The following is a 24,133-nucleotide window of genomic DNA, read 5'->3' as shown; positions in this document are numbered from 1 at the left end:
CCGGCTGCATGCTACTTTTTTTAAACTCTAAAATGATGAGCATCATGCTCATTCTGGTTTATCAGTCTGCGTATTAGCCTGTTTAATATGCCCAGCTGGTTAAACAATTAAGATTGCCGTTATTATATTTTAATGATATACTGTGTTATCTATGTCCATAATGACCCAACATGTCTCAGATCATGTTGTCTGTGATCAGAGGTATTAAAATGGTAACAGTTCTTCAGTGTGGTCTTCATTCCTGAAGTATGTTACTTCTCTTGTCATTTTTTCCTGCTTCTCTTTCTCCCCATTATTTTTCACCACTGTCTGCCATTCCTCAGCATTTGCTACACATTCTATGTATAGGGATGCCTGATCAATAACAACAGGCAGCTTAAGGAGATATGATAAATGATGACAAAACAGTCAAACCCTTTCAGTGTAAACATGATAACCATTAACCTAACTTTGCCATACAGTAGAGTTGCTTACTTATAAGTTTTTGATATATTTTCATGTAACATGGGTGTATGATATCCCTGTATATGAAGATTATCTTAAGTATTTCAGTGATGTAGGTGAAATGTGCCACTGAACAGTCTGAGAGAGTGCCCCAGCTGTTCTGTATGACAGATGTTTCTTAAGGTTCTTTGGGAAGAGCGTGGAGACTTGTCCTTGGTTGGGGCATAGACGATTTATATTATTTACACAGCTGTTCACTGCTGGTCTTTACACCGAAATAAGTCATTTTAATTTCTAATTTTAAGTCACTCTCTTTGCAGCTATAACATTTAACATTCATCCAAAATTAGTTAATACTAAATTATGGTGGTTCAGACCCCTACCCCACCACCACCAATCTAAAATGTGATGCTTTATTCTTCTGCAGGAATAATAGCATGACCATTTTATCATTTTGCTTTTAGTTCATTTCAAAAGATGATTTTCTCTGGGCAGACTCTTTTAATCAACATCATTTTTTTCCCCCATTTCAGACCTTCATGGAAGAAATGACCAGAAAACAGCCCGATGTTGATAAAGTTACCAAGACCTACAAGAGGAGAGCAGCTGATCCTTCCTCATTACAGTCCCATATTCCAGTCTTGGATAAGGGGCGAGCAGGAAGTAAGCAGTGCCCAGTTTCTTTCAGACGAAGATTGTTAAATGAGGAGGCCGGTCTCCTTTTATTTTGAGTTACTGTTTAAAATGTGGGAGTGATTGGTGATTCTGCATTTGAGCTCTATCATAAAAACATTTCTTGAGAGATTAAGTGGGCTCAAGTTTTATAGCAACTTGTTGAAAAAATTAAAAAGTTATATCCAGGTTTCTGTATTTAATTTTGTTATTTTGAAGGGTGTCTTTTTAATTAGCAAGAAGAAGCTGGAAAAAAAATTTGTAACAAGAGCACCCCTTTCTTTAATAGTTTATTTTCCCTCCTAATATGTAAATAATACTAACGCTGAACATAACAAAAATGTCATAATGTGGATAAACTGACCCAATTTTTCATAGCTGTTACCTGTGTTCATGTGACTTCAGGCTGCATTTACTGTCTCTTGGGGTTTCTTAACCCAACAAAATGCATATAAGTAAATGATAATAGCTTGGAGAAGACGTAAAAGAAGTACACTTTAAATTGTACATTTTGTGTATCCTGAATGGTTCCTTAATTAAAAAAAAAAAGTGGGGTCAGAGCTGTCATAATTACTATATTTCCCAAGGAGCCAAGGTAACATCAGAGTCAGACTCTCTGATTGGCCCTGCCACTCGCCAGCTGTAAGTCTGGTCGAGTCACTTAGACTCCTGAGTTTCAGTTTCCTCCGCCATAGAAAGGGATCATTTTGACTTCCTTGGACTGTGGTGAGAGTTAAAGGAGCTACTGCCTAGGAAGTGCTCAGCATACCTCCAGTTAGTAGTTAAATGCCCAGTGAATGTCAGCTGTTGACACGAATCACAGCTGGCACACCAGCATTTTGTGTCTGTAGGCCAGTAGTTTCTCTAGGACATATGTGATAGTTGTTTTGTAAAGTTACAGAAACTCATGTGAAACAACCAGAAAGGGTAAGAGAACTTTAGTACGGCAATGAACTTGAATATGAGCCTATGCACAGGCAACACACAATCTCAGTGGAAAAGAGGCTGGGGTGAAAGATAAGGTCCAGTGAGCCTTCCACATTTGATTAGGATTTGGAAAGCATCCTGCTGACTCCAGGGATGGCCCAGTGTCTCTTCCCTTCTAGCCTTCCACTTAAAAAGCTCGGTTTGCCGTGACTGATTCCGAGCTATATCTCTCTGTCCTGGGAGATTTCTTTCATCTTCTCTTAACAGGAAGAATGATCCCAGCCCACCTCATGGTCATGGAAACAGCATGGATTGGAAGCTGGAAAATGTTAGCATAAATTTATTGAGAGAGCTTTCTATTATTGAAATACTTTTGCTGAGATGCTTCTCTATATGACGAGTGTGTGATCATTACTTTTAAGGAACCAGGTTCAGGTCATCATAGTATATGCACCTTCTCAATAAGGATATTATTACTTGTGATATCCACTAATTGAGTCAGTTTGGCCTCAGCTAGAAACAGAAATGGTGAAGCCTGAACGTGTATCAGAACCCTGGCAACTCTGCCACCCTAACTAGAGCTGTGTTTCAACAGGAAAACGTTTCCCAGCATCAAGCCTGTATCCCTCTGGATCTCAGACCCAAATTGAAACCAAGAATCCCAGGGTAAACTTACTGGTGAGCAAATGGCAGCAAGTCTGGCTCCTGGCGTTGGAAAGGAGGAGGAAGCTCAATGACGCCTTGGACAGGCTGGAGGAGGTCAGGAAACTCACATGCTCATTCTGATTGTCGTTTTCTCTCATTCGTCATAACACACTGCAGAAATATGGATTATTTGTTACTTTTCTGAGAATTGATAAGCAGAATCTTGTTGCTTGAGTATATGTTTTACTTCCAAAGTGATTACCACAAATATACATATTTTGTGAAAAACTGATACCTGGGATTCAGATGTAGGGAATCAATAATTTTTTTAAAAAATTCTATGTTTGAGGCCAGCGCCGTGGCTCAATAGGATAATCCTCTGCCTTGCGGCACCGGCACACCGGGTTCTAGTCCCGGTCGGGGCACCGGATTCTGTCTCGGTTGCCCCTCTTCCAGGCCAGCTCTCTGCTGTGGCCCGGGAGTGCAGTGGAGGATGGCCCAAGTGCTTGGGCCCTGCACCCGCATGGAAGACCAGGAGAAGCACCTGGCTCCTGGCTTCGGATCAGCGCAATGCGCTGGCCGCAGTGTGCTGGCTGCGGCAGCCACTGGAGGATGAAGCAATGGCAAAAGGAAGACCTTTCTCTCTGTCTCTCTCTCTCACTGTCCACTCTGCCTGTCCAAAAAAAAAACAAAAAAAAAAAATTTTTTTTCTATGTTTGAACAATCAGAAAGTGACTTCTTAAGAAAAAAATCTCACATATTTGCTGATAATATTATTTGGCAAGCTTATTTATCTATCATTCAGAACTTTTAATTATGTATGTTCTGTGACCTGAGTTTTAGATTCTGAAACTGGGCAATTTTTAAAAGTCTCAGGGAGTCACCAGATAGTGAAAAAGGGAAGAGGGTGCAGGCTTAATATATGTGCTGTTGAGCTGGGCCTGCCATCACGGATGAGCATAAGACATGTGGTGGTGCTTTGTAGCTTTAGTGTTAGAAATTTTATGAAATCTTGTCTTCCACAGCACAATGGATGCAACTGGAGAGCATTGTGCTTAGTGAAATAAGTCCCCAAAAGACAAATATCATGTTTTCCCTGATTTGTGGTAACTAGTATACAGAGTACAAAAAAAAAATTTTGTTTGAGTGAAAGTAACATTTTAAGATTTGATTATTCTTTGTAGCCCTTGTCTGTACTCCTGAGGAACAGTGGTTTTTCCACTTACTACTTGTTGAATTCTTTAGTTAGTGGAGGTTTAAGCTTGTGAGTATAAAGTAAACTGAAAGTATGTCATTGTAAAATTTAAAAGAAAAATAAGAAAAGAAGGAAGAAGGAGTGTGGGAGGGAGGTAAGGAGGATAGAGTGGGAAGTATCATTTTGCCCTTAAACCTGTATGAATGAAATACATGAGATTTGTTCCCTTTATATAAATTTTAAAAGTTAAAACCAACAGAAAAAAAATGTTCAGTTTATGTCTTGAGGTATTTTATTTGTAAATAAAAGTCAGTGATGTTAGTGAAATAAGTTTTACAGAAAAAAAAAAGTGGTTTTGAGTCCCCTTTGCAAGATCTTACAATTCTTTGAAATAGGAATAATATATGTATTACCTAGAAGATCACGAAAGATGACTTTATTCAAATAGTGTAAGATGTATTGTGAGCACAGCATTAACCTCCAGCAAAATGCTTTTGCCCCTTTCAGCTGAGGGAATTTGCTAACTTCGATTTTGATATCTGGCGTAAAAAATACATGCGGTGGATGAATCATAAGAAATCTCGAGTGATGGACTTCTTCAGGAGAATTGATAAAGATCAGGATGGGAAAATAACCCGACAGGAATTTATTGATGGAATTCTTTCCTCAAGTAAGTCCCATATAAGGTACTGTAAGTGGTGTAGCTTGTTTGTTTGTTTTAAAGATTTATTTATTTGAAAGGCAGAGTTATGCAGAGGCAGAGAGAGAGGGAGAGAGAGGTCTTCCATACGCTGGTTCACATCCCAAATGGCCACAACAGCCAGAGGCAGGAGCCGGGAGCTTCTTCCGAATCTCCCTCGAAGGTGCAGGGGCCCAAGGACTTGGGCCATCTTCTACTGCTTTCCCAGGCCATAGCAGAGAGCTGGATTGGACATGGAGCAGCAGGGACAAGAACTGGTGCCGATATGGGATGCCAGCACTGCAGGCAGTGGCTTTACCTGCTGTGCTGAGTGGTGTAATTTTTTAAAGAGCATGGGCATAGTTTAAAATTGTTAAGACCATTAAGTTTATGTACTACTACAGCATTACCTTTAAAGTTGACTTGGAAGTCACCACTCTTTTAAAAAGTGTCAGTAAAATGCATGTCTCTGGAATCAGATACACTTACGAATTATCTGACAGATACATTCTTTCACTCCACTGAAGCTGTGAGCTGTGTCCCAATTCATATAATACAGTGAGTAATATTTGATTCTTAAGTTTTTTACGTTACCTAGCATGTAATAGTAAGTCACTAAATGCAAGTCCTTTTTTTTCATTCTAATTCATATTCTGATCTAACGTGGTCATTAAGAGGATATTACAACCCTATACAAATTCTTAAATTATTTGTTATCTTCTTGTTATATGTTTCAGTCATTTGTATGTGTAGACCTAACAGATGGTACTAGATATCATTCTTTTTTAAAAGAAGATTTATTTTGTTTATTTGAAGGGCAGAGTTACAGAAAGGAAGGGGGCGGGGAGAGAGAGAGAGATCTTCCATCTTCTGGCTCACTTTCCAATGGCTGTAATAGCCAGGGCTGGTCCAAGCCAAAGCCAGGAGCCAGGAGCTTCATCCCCATATGGGTATAGGGGCCCAAAGACTTGGGCCATCTTCTACTGCCTTCCCAGGTGCATTACCAGGGAGCTGGATTGTAAGTAGAGCAGCCAGGACTTGAACTGGTACCCATATTGGATGCTGGCATCGCAGGCAGTGGCTTAACCCATTATACCACAATGCCGGCTCCTAGATGTCATTCTTAAAGTAAATTCTACATGAATTAATCCTCACCTAGAGTAATAGTGGAGCCACATAAAATTGCTGATTTTAAATGGTTTTCAAGCTACAAAACCAGCATTTTCATGTGCTTTACCCTAGTAGCACTTAAAGATAAATTGAAATACATATATAGCAGTTCCTTTTTATGATTCAAATTAGGTTTATTTGGTTTTAATTTGAGAGATGAGATGGGAGGAGCTCACAGAGAGAGAGAGAGAACCCATCCATTGATTTACCACCCTCTATCCCCTACTCCCATGTGCCTGCAATGGCTAGGACTGGGTAGAGTCAAAGCTGGGATCTGGGAAATCAATCCAGATTTCCCATATGGGTGGCAGGGACCCTTTGAACCATCACATGTTCTTGCCCAGGGTCTGCATTGGTAGGAAGCTGGAGTCAGGAGCCAGAGCCCAGAATTGAATCCAGGTACTTGATGTGGGACATGGGCATCTTTACCACTAGGCTAACCACCCAGTGCTAAATTTGTGTTTTTGGAAAGAATTTTAATGTATTTGATATCTCTAGTATTCAGCCAGCCACAGTGAGATCAAAATGTGCCATCAAGAATGTCTTGGTATAAAATTGACAATTTAACTGCTTACTGTTGTTTCAAAAATCTTAAGAGTTCCCAACAAGTCGCCTGGAGATGAGTGCGGTTGCAGACATCTTTGACAGAGATGGTGACGGATACATTGACTACTATGAGTTTGTAGCAGCCCTCCACCCAAATAAAGATGCGTATAAACCCATCACAGATGCTGACAAAATTGAAGATGAGGTATTCACTTTTCTTTTGACTGCCTACAACAATAATAGCGTGTTCTGCCAGGATGTCATGTGCAATTCATGCAACCATTTTGTTTGTTTCCATGTTTACTGGTTGTGTCAAAGTTTTAAGGATTCCACTCTGTAATATTAACATTAAAGTGAATATTTCATCATTGTTTTTGGCAGGTGACAAGGCAGGTAGCTAAGTGTAAATGTGCAAAACGATTTCAAGTTGAACAGATTGGTGATAACAAATACAGGGTAAGTTTCCAAAGTAACCTTGCAGTTCCTTTAAACGGTATAAAGTCAAATCTGTGTACAATTTCATCTGCATTGTTTTGGAGGGAATCTATTTATTCTCACCTCAAACATTTGTCACTACAACTTCTATAAAGTCTGAGTTTTACATATTAGGACATACTTTTGACATTTATAATCTGCATTTTAATTTCAAGGAGAAAATTACTCAAAGGAAAACACACAGATGTCATGTATTTAGGTTGCTGTTACTTTATATTTTTTATGGTTAGAGGTAACTTTTCAGATTTTAAACAACAAAGATATTCCAAATAAGATCTACAAAGTTAAAAATATTGACTCATTTGTATAAATATGAAGAAGCAGTGTTTTTTCTACTTGTGTGCTAATTTTTCTTTTATTCAAAAATCTCTATAACTTGGTTCACTTTCCTCAAAACAGAAAAGCAATGTGACTTCATCACTCTTTCTCTGATTTTGTTTCTCTCTTTTGGAACATGTCTTGTATGTAGTAGCTAGACAGGAAATGTGCAGTGTTTCCCTATTAACAATGTGTTACAAATGAAACATTATTTATTTTAGTTTTATATTTCCAAATTGGAAAGTATTTGTCTACATGTTCAAAATCTTAACTTAAATTTGAAATGTAAGATTTCTGAAAAGAATCATAGCAAAACTGCTCTGCTTACTTGGTTTGAAATTGGGACAACAGGGTACCTGCACTTCTCTAACCTAGGTACTATATCCAGAGCCCAGAGTGTGAGAGTGTGAGTGTGCGTGTGTGTGTGTGTGTGTGTTCTAGAGTCATACAGATAGTTTCCTGTTGAACTAATTGTGTCTTTCTTCCATTTTTCATTTTTTTTTTATCAGTTCTTCCTGGGAAATCAGGTATAAACCAGTGGAATGTATTCTCAAGTTCCCAATGATTTTTTTTTTCCAATCTTTAATTCATAGTCATTAAAGCTTGCCATGGCCAATCTTTCCCATGCTGTCTCCCTAGCTACTACATTGTTGGTTGGCGTGGTGTTTCTGTCAGCACTCGAAGGGTCCTTCATCCAGGATTCCTTTTTGCCTTGTGTCTCAAATGAGGAGATTACTTTTAAGCAAACCAGATAATGAATTGTAGCACAGTTGACTACAGTGTTACAAATACAACTTTCAGTTCCCATGTTTAATAGTACTATTAGCATATATTTTATGCCAGTACTCATTGGAACACAAATTTGATTCTCCACACATGTCTCTGTAGCCTCATTGGTTTCTAACTATCTAGGACATATGGTACAAAGTATCAGAGAAGGATTTGCATCAAAATACTGAGAAGTCTGCATGGCATTTAGCCACAAGTTGCATGTTCTTTCTAAAGCAGCAATTTTCCATTTGTTCTAAGTTGTTGAGTTAGGGATTTACATCCTTTGAGGAGCAATGTTAACTGAAGCTTTTAAGTGACATTAATCATTTTGAGGGAAGTTTCTGCGTGGAACTTGGACAAAAATCTCATGCTATCCTGGCAAAATGTATATACTGACGTCCATGTCAATATAAATTGCTCAGTGGTACTGCAACCTGAATAGAATTTTGAAAGTTAAGACAAGAGGAGTTGTGTTTTGATTGAAACCTGTTCAAGGAGAAGATATTTTTACTGTCTGCTTTTGGAAAGAACCATGCTGTTCTATAGTGTTTGACTGTATCAGATTGGATATTACTCTGCCACTCCCTTTTTAAGGTGTATTACATCTCAAGTTTCACATTATCCATTAACTCCATTTTTTTGCAAGCAAATTATTTTCTTAAAATAGAAATACTCAATTACTTTGAGTAGACATTTTTTAGGCTTCCATTGGTTATAATACTAAAATGTTGCTCTTCCATTCTTATTATTTGTATAATGTCTTGTATTTGTTGAGAACAGAGAAATACTTACCTCAAAAGAATTTTATTAACTGCAGGACCAAAGAGCAACATTGGTCTGTTTTTCTCCTGTCTCAGAAGTTGGTTATTGGGAAGATGAAGGAAATTCTGAAGACAATGTTACTTGTCTGGAGAATGTCTTTTTAAGATTAAAATATATTTTAAAATTATGTCTAGTAAAGTTGAAAGATTATCTCTATAAAATAGTTTCAGTTATTTCCGTAAAACTTTTATTTGAAACATAATCTTGGACCACAATTATCCGGTTAAATTATCTGGTTCCTTAAGGGTAATTTTCTTTAAATTCCCTCCCTTCCCTTTGCTTATTAGCAGCACCAAATTTGTTCTAACAAAATAAATACTTATTTTGAGTTTTAAATTTTAATTTTCATTTCAGGAACAGATTCAATTACAGAAACATTTAAGTCTTGAGACTTAAAATCAGATTTAGAAAAAAGTGATTTTAAAAATTTTGCAACAAAAACCATGGGTTCCTGCTGGTGCATTTCACATGCTTTCTGGGTCCTTCTGAGTTTCAGGATCCTGAATGGGATTTGGTTGGCTTTGTTTTAGGGTTCTCTTCCTGAAATTCAATGTTAAAGCTATGGAAAACTAGCAGTTGGTTTCTACTTAAAGTTTTCTGTTTATCCATAATGAACCCAAACAAATAAATTGTCACAGTCACAATTGTATCTCACCTGCTTTCAAAAAAAATCTATGTCTATTTAATTGACTATTCATTTTGCTTTGTTATCTGCTGAGTTGGCAACTGTGCAATTCAGTATGGTGGTTTTCAAAAGTTGAACATGAGCCTATAAGAAATGATATGAAAGTATAAAATCATTTCTCACAGGTTTTCAAAACAAATCTATGATCAGGAACTACCCACAATGCAGAAATTTATTCAGGACTTGCTGAATTTATAGCATATCCCAGTAACTGGAGAGCCATTAAAAGGGCAGAAAAAATGCTTGCTAGTATGGACAATTATGGTACAAACAGCTTTGAGAGAAACCCCTTTAGATTTGAAAGCTATTATCAATAATAATATGTCATTGGCTATTCTTAAATAACAGTAATCCAAAATGGCATATTAATCCAGCATTTAACAAATTTATTTACAACTGTGAAATGTTTATTGGTCATACTCATTTACTACTTTATTCTCTCTATGGCAAAACTAGAGAAAATAAAATGAGTTTATAAAATGTTCTCCCACAGATTTCAGTGGAAAACAGTTTTCTTGTAAGAGACAGTTTTTTTGAAGAGGAATCGGAGTTCATTAAATTTTCCTTGGAATCTCATTTTGTAAAAGCTCTGGACTAGCAGGCCAGTGCTTATTTTCATGCCTTTGTTTAATTCCTGGAAACATTTTTCGATTACTGCTTTGCTCATGTTGTTTCTGTCATAAGAAAGAAAAAGAATTGTTAGACCAAAGCTTTAATTTTATACTTGATAACCTTTGTAATCTTTTTATTTTTCCAAACTGTTTCCTTTGGGCTAAATCAGCATGCGGCAGTCTAACGCAGATCATTCACAGACCCCTTTTTTTCTAAGAATTTACTAATCGCTAAGTTGGTTGCTTAAGCTACTGCAAATTGCGTATTCCTTTGTCTAGAATGATTGCTGACAATTAGAGGTTCTTTCTTTTTTTCCCTGCAGTTTGGAGATTCGCAGCAACTACGACTGGTACGGATCCTACGAAGTACTGTGATGGTTCGTGTTGGAGGTGGATGGATGGCGCTTGATGAGTTCTTAGTGAAAAATGATCCTTGCAGGGGTAAGGAGATGCTCATTCAAGATAACACCATGAAAGGGTACAACGTGTGATGGTCCTTCAGGCAGTTTGTAGGGAAATGCCATTGATCAGTAGTTATTCCAGTGCAAAAAAGTTTAAAGTTCATGCAGAGTCTTTTTTTTTTTTTTTTTTTTTTTTAATGTCTGTTTTCCATGAAGTCTTTGAAGACGCCTGGTACAGGGCAGAAGTCAGGCATGTATTAAATAGGGAATGTTTCACATTGGTTTGTCAACCTGAAGTCCCCGAAGAATTTGTGGTAGTAATCATGTAAATCATGTTCTCCCTCTCTTTCTTTCTCCTCTCTCTCTTTTACTTCTTATGGATAAGTACAAGGCCAGTAAGCAGGAAATACTGGCATAGATTTTTCTCTATGAGGTTGTACCATCTGCAGTTTTCCAAAGGAACAATCATAGCCACTGAAGAAAAGATTTGTTTTATCGGTCATTAAATAGTAAAGTAAGAGGAAAGAAAATTGAGGTAATGAAGACTGCATAAACTGGATAGTAAAAGTTTAAACATCAAAGTTTTTGTGAAATGATGAGGAGATGGGGAAGGCAATACTTAAAAAGTTTAAAAATAGTCACCTGTTAATTTGACTCTTCAAAGCTGCAGATTAGAGCATTAGAAATCTAAACAGAATGCTAAAGTTTTCTCTATATTTACCAAGCCAGGAGTCCTGACTTGGTATTTTATTTTCCTAATTTCAGATCCTGTAGTCAATTTTTGAATTCTTAATTGATTTCAATTACAAGTGGTCGGTTGATTGCGGTTTCTAATTAGGTACCACTTACTCAGTAGTCCCATTTTTCTTTCAAAACAAAGCAAACAGTAAAATGATTACTATTTTCTTTCACCTGTGAGCTCATTTGAATACATTTCAACAGAAAAACAACAAATGTTTGTGTCAGCCCTGCCTGTTTGGCCTACGCAGTGGGAGGCCAGGGCTCCTGTGGTAGGAACTCTTGGTTTTGCTGCTGGTGGCTGGTGTCTGTCTATTGAAGTCAGCAGGCCTCTTTGCCAAGGCCAGGAGGGATGCTTATGCAACCACACAGTAATCCTGTTCTCTGTCTGCTAAAGACACACCTGGGAGAGGAGTAAAATGAGAACAGAAGAACCTGTTCATTCTGATTTGAAAATAGTGCACCTAGGGTAGAATGCAGCTCTGTCCAATGAAGAAAGTAAACTAGGTACTCTTCTGTCGGGTTGCTTGGAGAAAGTTAGCATGACTGGTAAAGCCTCCAGGAACCTTTTTCTTAGGGAGTCAAACCATTGAGGGCTTCTTTTCTAGATGCAACTTTTCTTATAAAATGTGTGCTTAAAGGCTGGATCTGAGCACCCTTTGCATAGTAGACTACTGTACTTTGTTTCTTCTTCTGCTAACAGTATTCTTTAACGTGATTGGTATCCTGTGTCATTTTTTCTAGTTCATCATCATGGGAGTAAAATGTTACGTTCGGAATCAAACTCTTCAATTACTACTACTCAGCCTACTATAGGTTGGCAACCCCTCTCTTTGCCTTTCCCCTCTTTCCTTTTTCTCTTTCCTACTTTTACATTCTTGCTTTAATCATTTATTTTAAAATAACATGCTTCATCCACCGTGTATGGCTTAATTCATATCCAACTGAGCTGGTGCTTCCAAATTTAAATTCTGAAAATTTGACACACTGCCTGTGTGTTGCTCATGCAGGAGTTCTGTAAGTGGTGGAACACATGCTAACACGTTGCTCACTGAGTTCGTGTGGCGTGTTCTCCGTGTGCATATGTGTTTGTATGCGTGCTGCATCACTGGTTACCTCGTGGACCCTTGGGTCTAGTGTTTGTTATTGCATGTTGGTAAAAGCAGTTCTTCAATGCATAAAATAAAAATACTAGCTGCCGTCCTTAAGTGAAAAATCTGGAAGCTTACATGTTGTCATCATGACTAACAAGCTGTCTCTCACTCTGTATAACTCAATTGTTTAATTAATTCCAATGTGAAAATACTGGCATTCTCCTGACCTCAATAGTACATGCAAAAGACACAGTCCCTGCCTTACTGCCTTGTCTTCTCTGTGTGTGGTGAAAGGGTAATGAAACCATGTGGGCATCAGTAGCTGGTGGATTAACAGTATTTTAGCATGAGCTTTCCATTTTCATGGTGACTCTTTTTTTAATAGTGGTTATTCTTGCTGGTGTCTAGTGTTAGAATAAGCACACTTTTTTCTTTCCTCCCCAAACTCACTTGTACCCAAAAGGAATGCATTGTCAAGGAATGCATTTAGCTTTTTGTTATGCTGAGTTGGAGTTGGCATGGCAAAAAGATGCTCTTGAAATTTTCAGCGTGATCTCTGGTGCCAGGTGGTCGTCCTTGCCATCAATGATTGAGTACCCCTCTTTGCTTTTTTTCTTTTTTTCATTTGTGCCGTCGTGTGTGTGTGTGTGTGTATGTGTAATCCAGCTAAAGGAAGGACCAACATGGAGCTGCGTGAGAAGTTCATTTTAGCAGATGGCACCAGTCAGGGTATGGCTGCTTTCCGACCCCGGGGCCGAAGATCGCGGCCTTCGTCTCGAGGTGCCTCACCCAACAGATCAACCTCTTTGTCCAGCCAGGCTGGACAGGCAGCCTCCCCACAGGTCCCTGCCACCAGCACACCCAAGGTAAGACTCTGGGATGAACTCTCCTCCTATGCAGTCGAGGGATCTGAATGCTTCAAATGGTTTTGGTCCTTGGCATTTGCAGCACTTGGGTCCCTTCTCACAATGTGGGAAATAAAGATTGCTTTCCTTTAAATTTAAGTTTCTGCCTAGTGGCCCATGTGGAGATGATGTATTCAGGGGCTTTGTTATCTTTCAGATTAGTTTTTCTTTTTAAAGCTTCATTCATTTTGTTGTTGTTGTTGTGTTCGTGTGTGATTTGCCACCATATCTTTACATCTATTTTTGATTATTATTCTGACTGTGAAATGTGTTCCTTTGCTATGAATGAATATTTCTTTCTATGGCTTCTTTTTTTTTTTTTTTTTTTCATCTGCTATCCTTTACATTTGATTTGCCGTTGTTCCATACAGATCCTCCATCCTTTAACACGCAATTATGGTAAACCATGGTTGACAAACAGCAAAATGTCAACTCCTTGTAAACCAGCAGAGTTCTCAGACTATCCTGTGTCATCTGCAGAGGTATCGTAAGGCCCCAGACTCCAGTCTTAACCACCTTATTTAATTAAAACTGTCACCCACTAACACGCCTCACCATCCCTTAACGTATGTACTTGTGATGTACTACACCTTTTTATAGATGTCTTCCAAGTAAGTGCCAACCCAGCTGCAAAGAGTTGACTCAAAAGACTATTGATATCACCTTGATTATTTGTCACCTTTACATAGTCATACCTACAAGCCGTATGCCACCTTTGTTTTTCTGGTTCTCACTCATATTCACAGTAGGTGTCGCGCAAGATCTCAGTTATTAGAACGGGGGAGGAGGGACAGACTCAGGTATGCAGAAAGTTAACTCTCATTTTCAAAAAGTAATGAATGTATCCTTCTTAGACTTTAATAACTGATTTAAGTTTGTTTTTGCCTCAACATGATATGATACAAAAGAGATTTAGGTGGCATAAAATTTGCCAAGATTACTTTATGTATCAAATCATTTACATTCCGTTGAAAGGCAACCCTAAATCTTTTGAAGAAAGTTCTGTGGAATAATAAACATAGGCATGAAATAGTCATGTATTTGAGTCAATTCTCGATAATTAGGAGACAAAATATCCTTAAACACCTTTTCTTGAAATAAAGGAACTATTTCATCTTAATGATCAAGAATGTACTATAAAGACAAGGACCCTTTCATAAAAAGAAATGTTACTTTTTAAAATCTCTTTGTGCTTTTCAAAACATTGTCTTATCTGCTACTCAATCTTTATATCAACAATAAGAGGCAGATGGAGAAGAGTGCATGATCCCATGACTCAGTGGAAAGCCCATTGCTGAATTCTACAGTGAGGACAGAAACAACCCTTCCTTCATCATCTCTCATTCCCTCCTCACTGCCACCCTTTTCCTCCAAATAAGGGATGTTTGTGTCATTTATGACATCTAGAGATATCTACCAATTCAGATGAATCTATTGTAGCAAAAATTGAGAACAATTAAAGAATTCCAATATTTAGGGCTATGTGGCTTTTTAAAAAGTAGATATTCACCCAAATCAATATCTAAAATTTTTTTTGATGATTGCAAAACTGAGATTCCTCTCAGATAGCATCATAAAAAAACAACCAACCAAACAGAACCACAGTGTGCTTCTATCGAAGGGTCTACGACAAGTAAGCCAAAGTTGTCAAAGCACTTTGAGAAAAATATGTTGGGTCTTTCATGGTAATGAATTCTGCCACTTTGAATGACAAAGTTCATAATTTGTGGGTCCTCACTCTTTTGTGGACTGTCACTGTCGTTTTTAAGATAGCAATTTAACTACATCAGCATTGGCAGATCTTGGGCAAATTTTTTTCTCCTCAGGCCCCAATTTTTTCACATATGTAAAAAGGCTATGCTTAGGTGAATGTACAGATTAACTATCGTTATGTGTGTGAAAATATTTTGAGAACTTGAGCATTCTATACATATACCTCATATATGAATAATATACTTACATATATATAGTATAAAACATTTGAATCGTATGAATGTTGTATAAAACGCATCAAAAGGTCTTCTATATGCTTTATTAAACATTTAGCACTATCTCAAGGGAAAATACATTGTTTTCAAAATGCACACATAATCTGTATTGGTTCATTACCTCCACAAAGTTCCTTGGCTGTGTATCCACTGAGGAATATGGCATCTCTTTTTTTTTTTTTTTTTTTTTTTTTTTTTGTATTGTTAGAAATTTTTTTTTTTTTTTTTTATTAAACTTTTATTTAATGAATATAAATTTCCAAAGTATAGTTTATGGGTTACAATGGCTTCCCCCCTCGCATAACTTCCCTCCCGCCCGCAACCCTCCCCCCTCCCGCTCCCCCTCTCCCTCCATTCGTGTAAGGATTCATTTTCAATTCTCTTTATATACAGAAGATCAGTTTAGTATACATTAGGTAAAGATTTCAACATTTTGCCCACATAGCAACATCAAGTGAAAAAACTACCATTGGATTACTAATTATAGCATTAAATCGCAATGTACAGCACATTAAAGACAGAGATCCTACAAAAATTTTTTTCAAATTAATTAATTTTCTATGCCATTTCCATTTTAACACCAGGTTGTTTTTTTTTTTTTTTTTTTCCTTCCTTTTTTTTTTTTTTTCGTTTCCAATTCTCTTTATATACAGAAGATCACTTCAGTCTATAATTAGCAAAGACCTCATCAGTCTGCGCCCACACAGAAACGCAAAGTATAAAAATACTGTTTCAGTACCAGTCATAGCATCACTTGGCTTTAAACGACACATTAATCAAGAGTTTTGTTTACTTTTTAAACTCTGGCAGAATTTCCAAAATGTTGTAGCAGTATGGAATAATGTAGTCACCTTATATTTGTAAGAAAATATCATAGTGTTGATGGCTTTAGCCATTTTCTACAGATTCCTTTGAGAATTTATAGAATTATCCCCCAATGTTGCAAATTATATCTTACCTGCGAGGACCATAGAAGGTGATAAAACCAAAAAATGAAATGATATGGTGCCTAGTTATAAAACCTCATTGTCTTTTTCTTTTTGCAGATAAGTGTGTTTAAATGGTTTGTTTGTTTTTGCTTACTTCCCTAAATGCACCAGAGGTAGCACAACATGCAAGCATGATTTTTCAGAGCCCCTGTCCCTTCTCTAGTCAGGCTTTCACCCAATTGGCACCTTTTGGCAATAGCTCTCTTAGCTCTGTGATACTCATTGACTCATTGATATAGATGTTAAGGTACTCAATTTGTCTTTTTTTTCCCCCTCACAATCACTTGTTTTCGCTTTGGGACCTCCATGTTTGTGTTTTCCCTTCAACCGTGAATTCATTTTCTTTAGAATAATTCCTTTGACTTCTGGGAAAGGATAAGAAATTAGAGGCACAAATCCACTGATAACCCTGCCCTTTGTTTAATTGAGAGGTTTTTCCCCCTCAGACTTCTAAAGTACACCCATTTCTAAAGAAGTAGCATGGGTAGTCTGTCCTGGAACATGGGCAGTAGCTTGAAATGTGTCTTCGCCGTTAAATACAGGGAACTCCGATCCAAGGAAGCAAGCTTCGACTTCCAGGATACTTATCCGGGAAAGGCTTCCACTCCGCAGAGGACAGTGGCTTGATAACAACTGCAGCTGCTCGAGTCCGGACACAGTTTGCTGGTCAGTACAGTGTGTTTCTGTTTTGAATGGCTTTTACAGTGTGATGATGTGAAGGTTGGAGTCCCATTTATTTAACTGGGGAAGAAATTCCAAATTGGCACTGATGTCTTCTTTCAAAATGGCACATGGCTCCCATCCTGCAACATAGGTAGCAGGATAAAGGAGTCACAGGAGCAAGTGACTTTAAAAAAAAACAAAAAACAAAAAACTTTTGGAAAATGCCCAAGGAAGGTGAGACAATTACTATAGAAAAGAAGAAAATATCAATAGTATTCTACTCTTTCAAACCAGAAAGCCATGGCCTTTCTGCCTGCTCAGAGACTGCACAGACAGGACTTTGGTTTGGGAAGTTGGAAAAAGCCAGCCATACTGGGTCACAGGCCTGTGCATCTCACCTTTCTCCCCAGAATAGTGAACCTGCTAAACCCCTGTGTTCTGAGTTCAACAAGCCTGAGGCTTCTTTGAAGTTTCAATTCTTTTCATTTTAATTCCTGCCTTCTTCGAATTGCCTGTCCTCAGGTGAGATGCACATCCGTTAAGTGCTTGCACAGCACACATTCCCGTATGCACCTGCTACACTGTAGAAATCACAATCTTTGTCTGTTTGTAATAAATGGAATCCTGTTTCAAATGAGTGCAGTTCAACCTTGCCTTTTGTGTGTAAAGCTAACTTTTTATAATATGTCTACCTTGACTGAGATGACCTGTAATGGGGAATGACTGTGAATCCACAAGTATTTTCTGAGTGCCTATTACATGTCTAGGGAAAAAATAGACGCAGCATCAGGTTTCAAGAATTGGACACGTATGGACCCAGGAAAGAGAGTGACCCACCTGTGCCCTTCTCTCTGCAGATCCCAAGAAGACGCCCAGCCGACCAGGAAGCCGAGCTGGAAGCAAAGCTGGCAGCAGGGCCAGCAGCCGTCGAGGCAGTGATGCGTCAGACTTTGACATTTCTGAAATCCAGTCCGTGTGCTCAGACGTGGAGACTGTCCCCCAAACACACAGACCTACGCCCCGAGCAGGTTCTCGGCCATCCACAGCCAAGCCTTCCAAGATCCCCACGCCCCAGAGGAAATCACCTGCCAGCAAGTCCTCAAAGAGATAGTGCAGTTGGTTCCACCAAGGCCTTTCCTTGAGCATTTACTATTTAAGTTTGAACAATGTAAAATATGATGTAGAAATTATTGTGAAATATTGCAAGAGGTGAGCTTAAAATTCTGCAGATGGCCTTATTTGTGTATTTGTCTTTTTATTTGATCTGTATATTTTTTTGGTCAGATGTTCTGGGGTTAAAGTCACATCATATGTGAGTGGGAAGAGTTTTACATGAACTATCATTTCTGCACTGTGACGTGTAGAGCATACACTAAAATCAGTTACTGTACCTACAGGTAAGTCTGCATCCTCTGACCGACACAGCACTATGACGCTAGCTAACGTTAAGGATACCTCGTGACATTTTCTTGTTTGAAAGGAACTGCTGAAAAGCTGAAAGACACACAGAGGGGGTATAATGTTGAGATGATTTGAATGTAGACCAAGAAAGCTAAACGCATCCACACACAGTTCCGTAAGCGGTATCTGACAGGGAACTCACAGGGAGTTACTTCAAGCACTTGCCAGTACAATGATGTTCAAGTACCTTGCAGCGTTTCTGTGCCATTGCTTTAAATGAAGCCGAAACGTTCTGGATATTAGACCTATTATACTGTAAGAATATAATTATAAAGTGCATTCATATAAACATGAGGTTTTCTTTTGCTTGAGTGGACAGTAGCACCTGTATCATTGAACTCATTTTGTATCAAAGCAATTTTGCTTGCAGAAACCTCTGAAATAAAACATGTCCCTTAACTACATTGCTATGGAATTAATTTTTTTTCCCCAGGGAAAATTAGTGTATTTTTTTATGAGCAGTATCAATTTGGAGTGACCAAAAGATACTTAAAAATGGGTTTATTTTGATTTCTCATCTGAAATAATCATGTTCTGGTATTATATCTATCTATATTTAATAAATATATACATTTTAATTTATTATGTATACTCACATACTATAGAAAGATATTAGTATGCATTTAATAAAACATATTCACTTGAATATATGGAATACCTGATTATTTAAAGTGAACTTTTTCTGTTTATTTATTGTAAATAAAGATTTTGTGTATGATATATGTTTATTAATAGTATACCAAGATAAACCTGGGGGTTTATCAAAAGCAGGCACGTATAGTGTCAACCACTCATTCTAAAAATATTGGATGCAGGATTGTTATAGCAAGGAGGAATTAGTTGATAGATCAATCACAAAAACAAAACAAAACAAAAAAACCATGAACTGAAAGCAGGGAATGTGTGACAGGATAACTGATTATTTTGGGGTAATATAGTAATACTCTTCTAGCCTATGTACATTCAGCAATCAAATTATAGGGTGAGTGGTTGGCCTAGTAGCTGAGATGCCCCTTAGCATACCTATATCCATATCACAGGGCTGGCTCTGAATCCCAGGTCTTGCTTTCTGATAAGGCAGGCCCTGGGGGGGCAGTAAGTGATGCATTGCTCTCAAGTACTTGGGTCCCTGCCACCGATATGGAAGACCCTGATTGAGTTCATGGCTCCTGTCCTCAGCCTCTGGCCATTGGAGGCATTTGGGAAGTGAACTAGTAGATGAGAATGCTCTCTGTCTCTCTCATAAATTTTTTTTTTTAATTTTTAACCAAATTACGGAATTCTCATAAGTGTGAAAAGAATATCAGATACAGTGAAAAGGATAGCAAATTGTTGCTTTGAGCATGATGGGTCACAGTTTCTGCCTAACTTTGTGAATTTGTTGTAGCAATTAGAGTGTGGTACTCAGGTTCCTGGGAACAGTGTTACATGTGCTTCCTGCTTGGCCTTTTTAGTGGAGGCCAAGAGCCTGGAGTTCCCACTGACATGAATTAGGTGCCATTTTAAAGCAGTAGTAATTCCTTCTTTGTTAAAAAACGGGTCTCAGGTGGGAGCCCTTGGTGAGAAGGGTAATTCTAACCTATGAGATCACATGCGTTTGATTCTCAACGTGTCATCTGAGAAAGCAATTGAAATCATGTTCATTCCTTTGCATATGATCACATTTCCACTTCAAAAGCAAATATTTAAGGGAATGATTTTATCCTAACCTGTATGAATGCTACGCCTGTTAAAGAGCTAAGGATTTTCCTTTTATAGCAGTAAAATGGACTTTTTGAAAAAAGATAAGTGGTTTAAAATATTTCAGAGAAGTCTTAAAGTATTGCTCCTCGTTATCAGCATTTGCCCTCATGGTGAGCTTTTCAAACACTGAGATGACAGCTGATTATTTCTTGCCCTTGGAGCTAAGAATCCAAGAGCTTCAGGCGGACTTCTGAGGCCTCTTCAAACAATTTTTTCGCTCTCTACACACATTCTTCTCTGTTGCTTTTCTTTTTTCTTTGTTTTTTCTTTAACAACAAGGACATGGAAATGAATCTGAGCACTGAAAATCTTATTGCGAAAGAATGAATCTTAAGCATCAGGGAAGCTGGATCACAGAGTAAGCTTGTTGGTCTAATAAAACAACAGTTCTTGTAGGCTGCTACCTTCTCCTGAAATGTTAGAGTCCTCTTTGGCTTCTGTACAGAAGTAGACGGACCTGGCCAAATCTGAGATCTGGTTTCTTGTTATAGCAAGTATAGGTGGAAGAGCTACAGAAAATGTCCCTTGGCTGGCTGGGATTGACTGTAACATTGAAAAGGGAGGAAGGTGACCTAATACCACCATATGGTACATTTGCAAGTGCCCATTGCTTCTCTGCGGGTGTCTGGCTGACTCAGCCACCTGGAGTCCAACAAAGAAGGCAAAATACTATGACTTTGACTTGTTAATATCAGGGAGCTTCAAAAAGTTAGTGGAAAATGGAATTGAAAGGGTGTTTTTTTTTTCATGAACATTTTGAAAACCCCTGTTAAATTCCTTTTAGTCATGTTCCAGATTATTCTATAATTGCCAAAATCTGCTTGAACATGGACACAATCATGAACAGGTGTAGGCAACAAGAAACAGTCCATATGACTGTTTAGAATGTCTGACTTAACCTGCAACATTAGTTGAGTTTTTGAGAGTTTTTCCCCTTGACTGTGGTCTCTGTTGGACTAAATTAAGAATATAAGGGGGCCGGCACTGTGGTGCAGTGTGTTAAAGCCCTGGCCTGAAGCGCTGGCATCCCATATGGGCACCAGTTCTAGTCCTGGCTGCTCCTCTTCTAATCCAGCTCTCTGCTATGGCCCTGGGAAAGCAGTAGAAGATGGCCCAAGTCCTTGGGCCCGTGCACCCGCATGGAAGACCCGGAAGAAGCTCCTGGCTCCTGGCTTTGGATCGGCGCAGCTCTGGCCATTATGGCCATCTGTGGAGTGAACCAGTGGATGGAAGACCACTTTCTCTGTCTCTACCTCTCTGTAACTCTGTCTTTCAAATAAATAAAACGAATCTTTAAAAAAAAAGAATATAGTGGACCAGTGCTGTGGCATAGTTGGTTGGGCTGCCCCTGCTGTGCTGGCATCCCATGTAGGTGCCAGTTCAAGTCCTGGCTGTTCCACTTCTGATCCAACTCACTGCTATGGCCTGGGAAAGCAGTAGAAGATGGCCCAAGTATTAGGGCCCCTGTACCCACGTGGGAGACCCAGAAGAAGCTCCTGGCTTTGGATAGGCCCAGTGGCCATTTGGGGAGTGGACCAGAGGATGAAAGACCTTTCTCTCAGTCTTTCTCTAAATCTATCTCTCAAATAAATAATTTTTTTAAAATGTAGGGGCCAGTGTTGTGGTGGAGCAGGTAAAACTACCGCCTGTGACGGTTCGCATCCCACATGATCCACTTCCAACCCAGCTTCTTGTTAATGTGCTTGGGAAAGCAACCAAAGATGGCCCAAGTGCTTAGGCTCCTGCACCCATATGGGAGACCCTGAAGAAGCTCCAGTCTCTTGGCTTCAGACTGGAACAGCACCGGCTTTTGGGGCCATTTGTGGAGTGAACCAGCAGATGGAAGTTTCTCGCTCTCTCTCAGCTCTGTCTTCCAAATAAATAAATAAATCTTTTTAAAAAAATAATATATGTAAAACAAAGTGTGTTTAAAGGAATTTCATTTCAGTTGACCTATACTTTCAGTGTACTCAGTTACTGGAAATTAGAGTGCCTAAGAGATGAGACTAAAATAGAAGTTTAAAAAGTTTCAAAAGCTTTCTCTAAACAAAAACAAAACATTCTTCTAAAATATGACTAAAGCACAACTACTTTTGCCCCAGGGCAAAGACTAGGAAATTTAGTTCCCGCAGCCTTAGAATGTAACTGATGTTCCAGTAGTCTCCAGGCTTCTTAGCTGGCATATTTCTATCAGCCAAAGTTTTTTGAGAAAACACCTCCAATGTACGTTTATTAATTTTCCTGAGATTTATTTTGCATATACTTTATCATTAGCTAGTTTCCCCAGGGTCACTGTAGTCTGAAAGATTTATCATAACAATAGTGGTACACGTCTATATTTCTAATAGCATTGACAACTTTCTTGGTCAACTTTCTTGGTACAGTCTGATGAGATTCTCTGCTTCAGTCACATCCTTAATGTCACTTATTCTAGAAACAGAAGTGTCATCTCTAATTTTCTTGATGTTTATTTCATTCTAAAAATTAAAGAATATTGAGAAGTCTTAGAATGGTTCATAAGACATGGATTTATACAAACTGTTTTATGTAAAGATTATTAAAGATAATAAAAATCTATTCATCCAACTTGATATAGATAAACTGAAGTTTTTTGTGCTTGCTGAAAGCAAGCTAAGGAGTTTGGGGTCTGTTGAGATTTTCATTCTGCCTTTGGTCACCTCAAGTGTACACCATGAGAGGTGACATGACATCCACTCAGCTGCTGTGGATTTCGCTAGAGGGATGGTCCCAAGTGTCAGTGTATAGTCAATGTTAATGGAGGTTGGGGCTGGTGCTGTCGCATAGTGGTAAAGCCGCTGCCTGCAGAGCAGGCATCCCATATGAGTGCCAGTTTGAGTCCTGGCTGCTCCACTTCCAATCCAACTCACTGCTATGGCCTGGGAAAGCAGTAGAAAATGGCCCAAGTGCTTGGGCCCCTACACCTGTGTGGGAGACCTGGAGATGCTCCTGGCTTCAGACTGGCCCTGCTTTGGCCATTTGGAGAGTGAACCAGTGGATGGAAGACTCTCTCTCTCTCTCTCTATCTCTCTCTCTCTCTCTCTCTCTCTCTCTATATATATATATATATATATATCTGCCTCTCCTTCTCGCTGCATAACTCTAACTTCCAAATAAATAAATAAATCTTACAAAAAATTGTTAGTGGAGGTTAACTTCCTCCTTTAAGAAGAAATGGAAATATATATAGACATCTTTTTTCCTCAGGTCACTGTACATATGTTGACTTATAGAGATCATTGTTATATTTTTATCTTTCTACCTCTTCTCAAGCATCTTTTTCCAGAGAGTAGAAAAGTATGCTAAGAAGGTTCTTCCTCGTGGACACAACACACCTGTTCTCTTTTGCTCAAAACCGTCATTAGCTATACTCTGAAGATTTATCGAAGCCACAATTCAAGCTTCGGCCCCTGTTACCCATCTCTTCTGCTACCATAATGGCCATCTATTGGTTTCCTCATTTCCAGTGGTTTCTTCTCCATACATGAGGTTGGAGGAATCAGTCTCACACGGAGGGACATGCCTTTTGATCTGAAGGACTGGAAGAAAGAAAGGTTAAGAGGGGACAAGAAAAGCTAAGGGAGTTTCCCTATGCTAACTTAATGTTTCAGCATATTTGAACATATGGTTTCCTGCCTGGAGTTAAGCAAACGATCACAGATCAAGACATCAAGTTTTAATGGTACTCAGAATAGAGATTTGGGAGGAAGGTACACTGTGGGTGGGAATTTGGATTGGGATTCTGGAAGGCTAGAGCAGTATGTTTGAGCAAGCAGGAGCAGAAAGATGAATGGCCAAGAGTGATTGGTTCTTTAGGCATTGACAAAGTGTTGCGAGAATGTGAATTTTGGGGCTGGTGTGCAATGTGTTAAGCCACTGCTTGTGACCCAGAATCTCCTATCAGAGTGCTGGTTCGAATCCTGGCTGCTCCACTTATAATCCAGCTCCTTGCTAATATGTCTGGGAAGGCAGCAGAAGATGGTTCAATATTTGGGCTCCTGCCAACCATGTGGGAGACTAGGATGGAGACCCTTGCTCTTGGCTTCAGCCTGTCACAGACATGGCTGTTTTGGGGTTTTGAGGAGTGGACCAGTAAATGAAAGATTCCTATTTCTCTCTGTCCCACTCCCTCCCTCTGCCTTTCAAATAAATA

At 38.7% G+C, this 24,133-nt stretch overlaps 1 protein-coding gene across 1 annotated transcript in view; it reads left to right on the top strand.

Moving 5' to 3' along the window:
* The window catches only part of LOC133755991 (dystonin-like), a 492,822-nt gene extending 473,957 nt beyond the window's left edge, over positions 1 to 18,865 (top strand). The window contains 11 exon segments of the mRNA XM_062186300.1: positions 978 to 1,107; positions 2,639 to 2,802; positions 4,391 to 4,553; positions 6,329 to 6,483; positions 6,660 to 6,734; positions 7,601 to 7,618; positions 10,304 to 10,421; positions 12,880 to 13,079; positions 13,490 to 13,600; positions 16,638 to 16,761; positions 17,616 to 18,865. Coding sequence (XP_062042284.1) covers positions 978 to 1,107; positions 2,639 to 2,802; positions 4,391 to 4,553; positions 6,329 to 6,483; positions 6,660 to 6,734; positions 7,601 to 7,618; positions 10,304 to 10,421; positions 12,880 to 13,079; positions 13,490 to 13,600; positions 16,638 to 16,761; positions 17,616 to 17,869 — 1,512 coding nt within the window. The 3' untranslated portion in view covers positions 17,870 to 18,865.
* Positions 18,866 to 24,133: the final 5,268 nt, after the last annotated feature.

The sequence above is a fragment of the Lepus europaeus genome, chromosome 3 (genome assembly GCF_033115175.1).
Source record: "Lepus europaeus isolate LE1 chromosome 3, mLepTim1.pri, whole genome shotgun sequence".
In the NCBI taxonomy this organism is placed as follows: Eukaryota; Metazoa; Chordata; class Mammalia; order Lagomorpha; family Leporidae; genus Lepus; species Lepus europaeus.
This window is presented reverse-complemented; position numbering and strand designations above follow the sequence as displayed.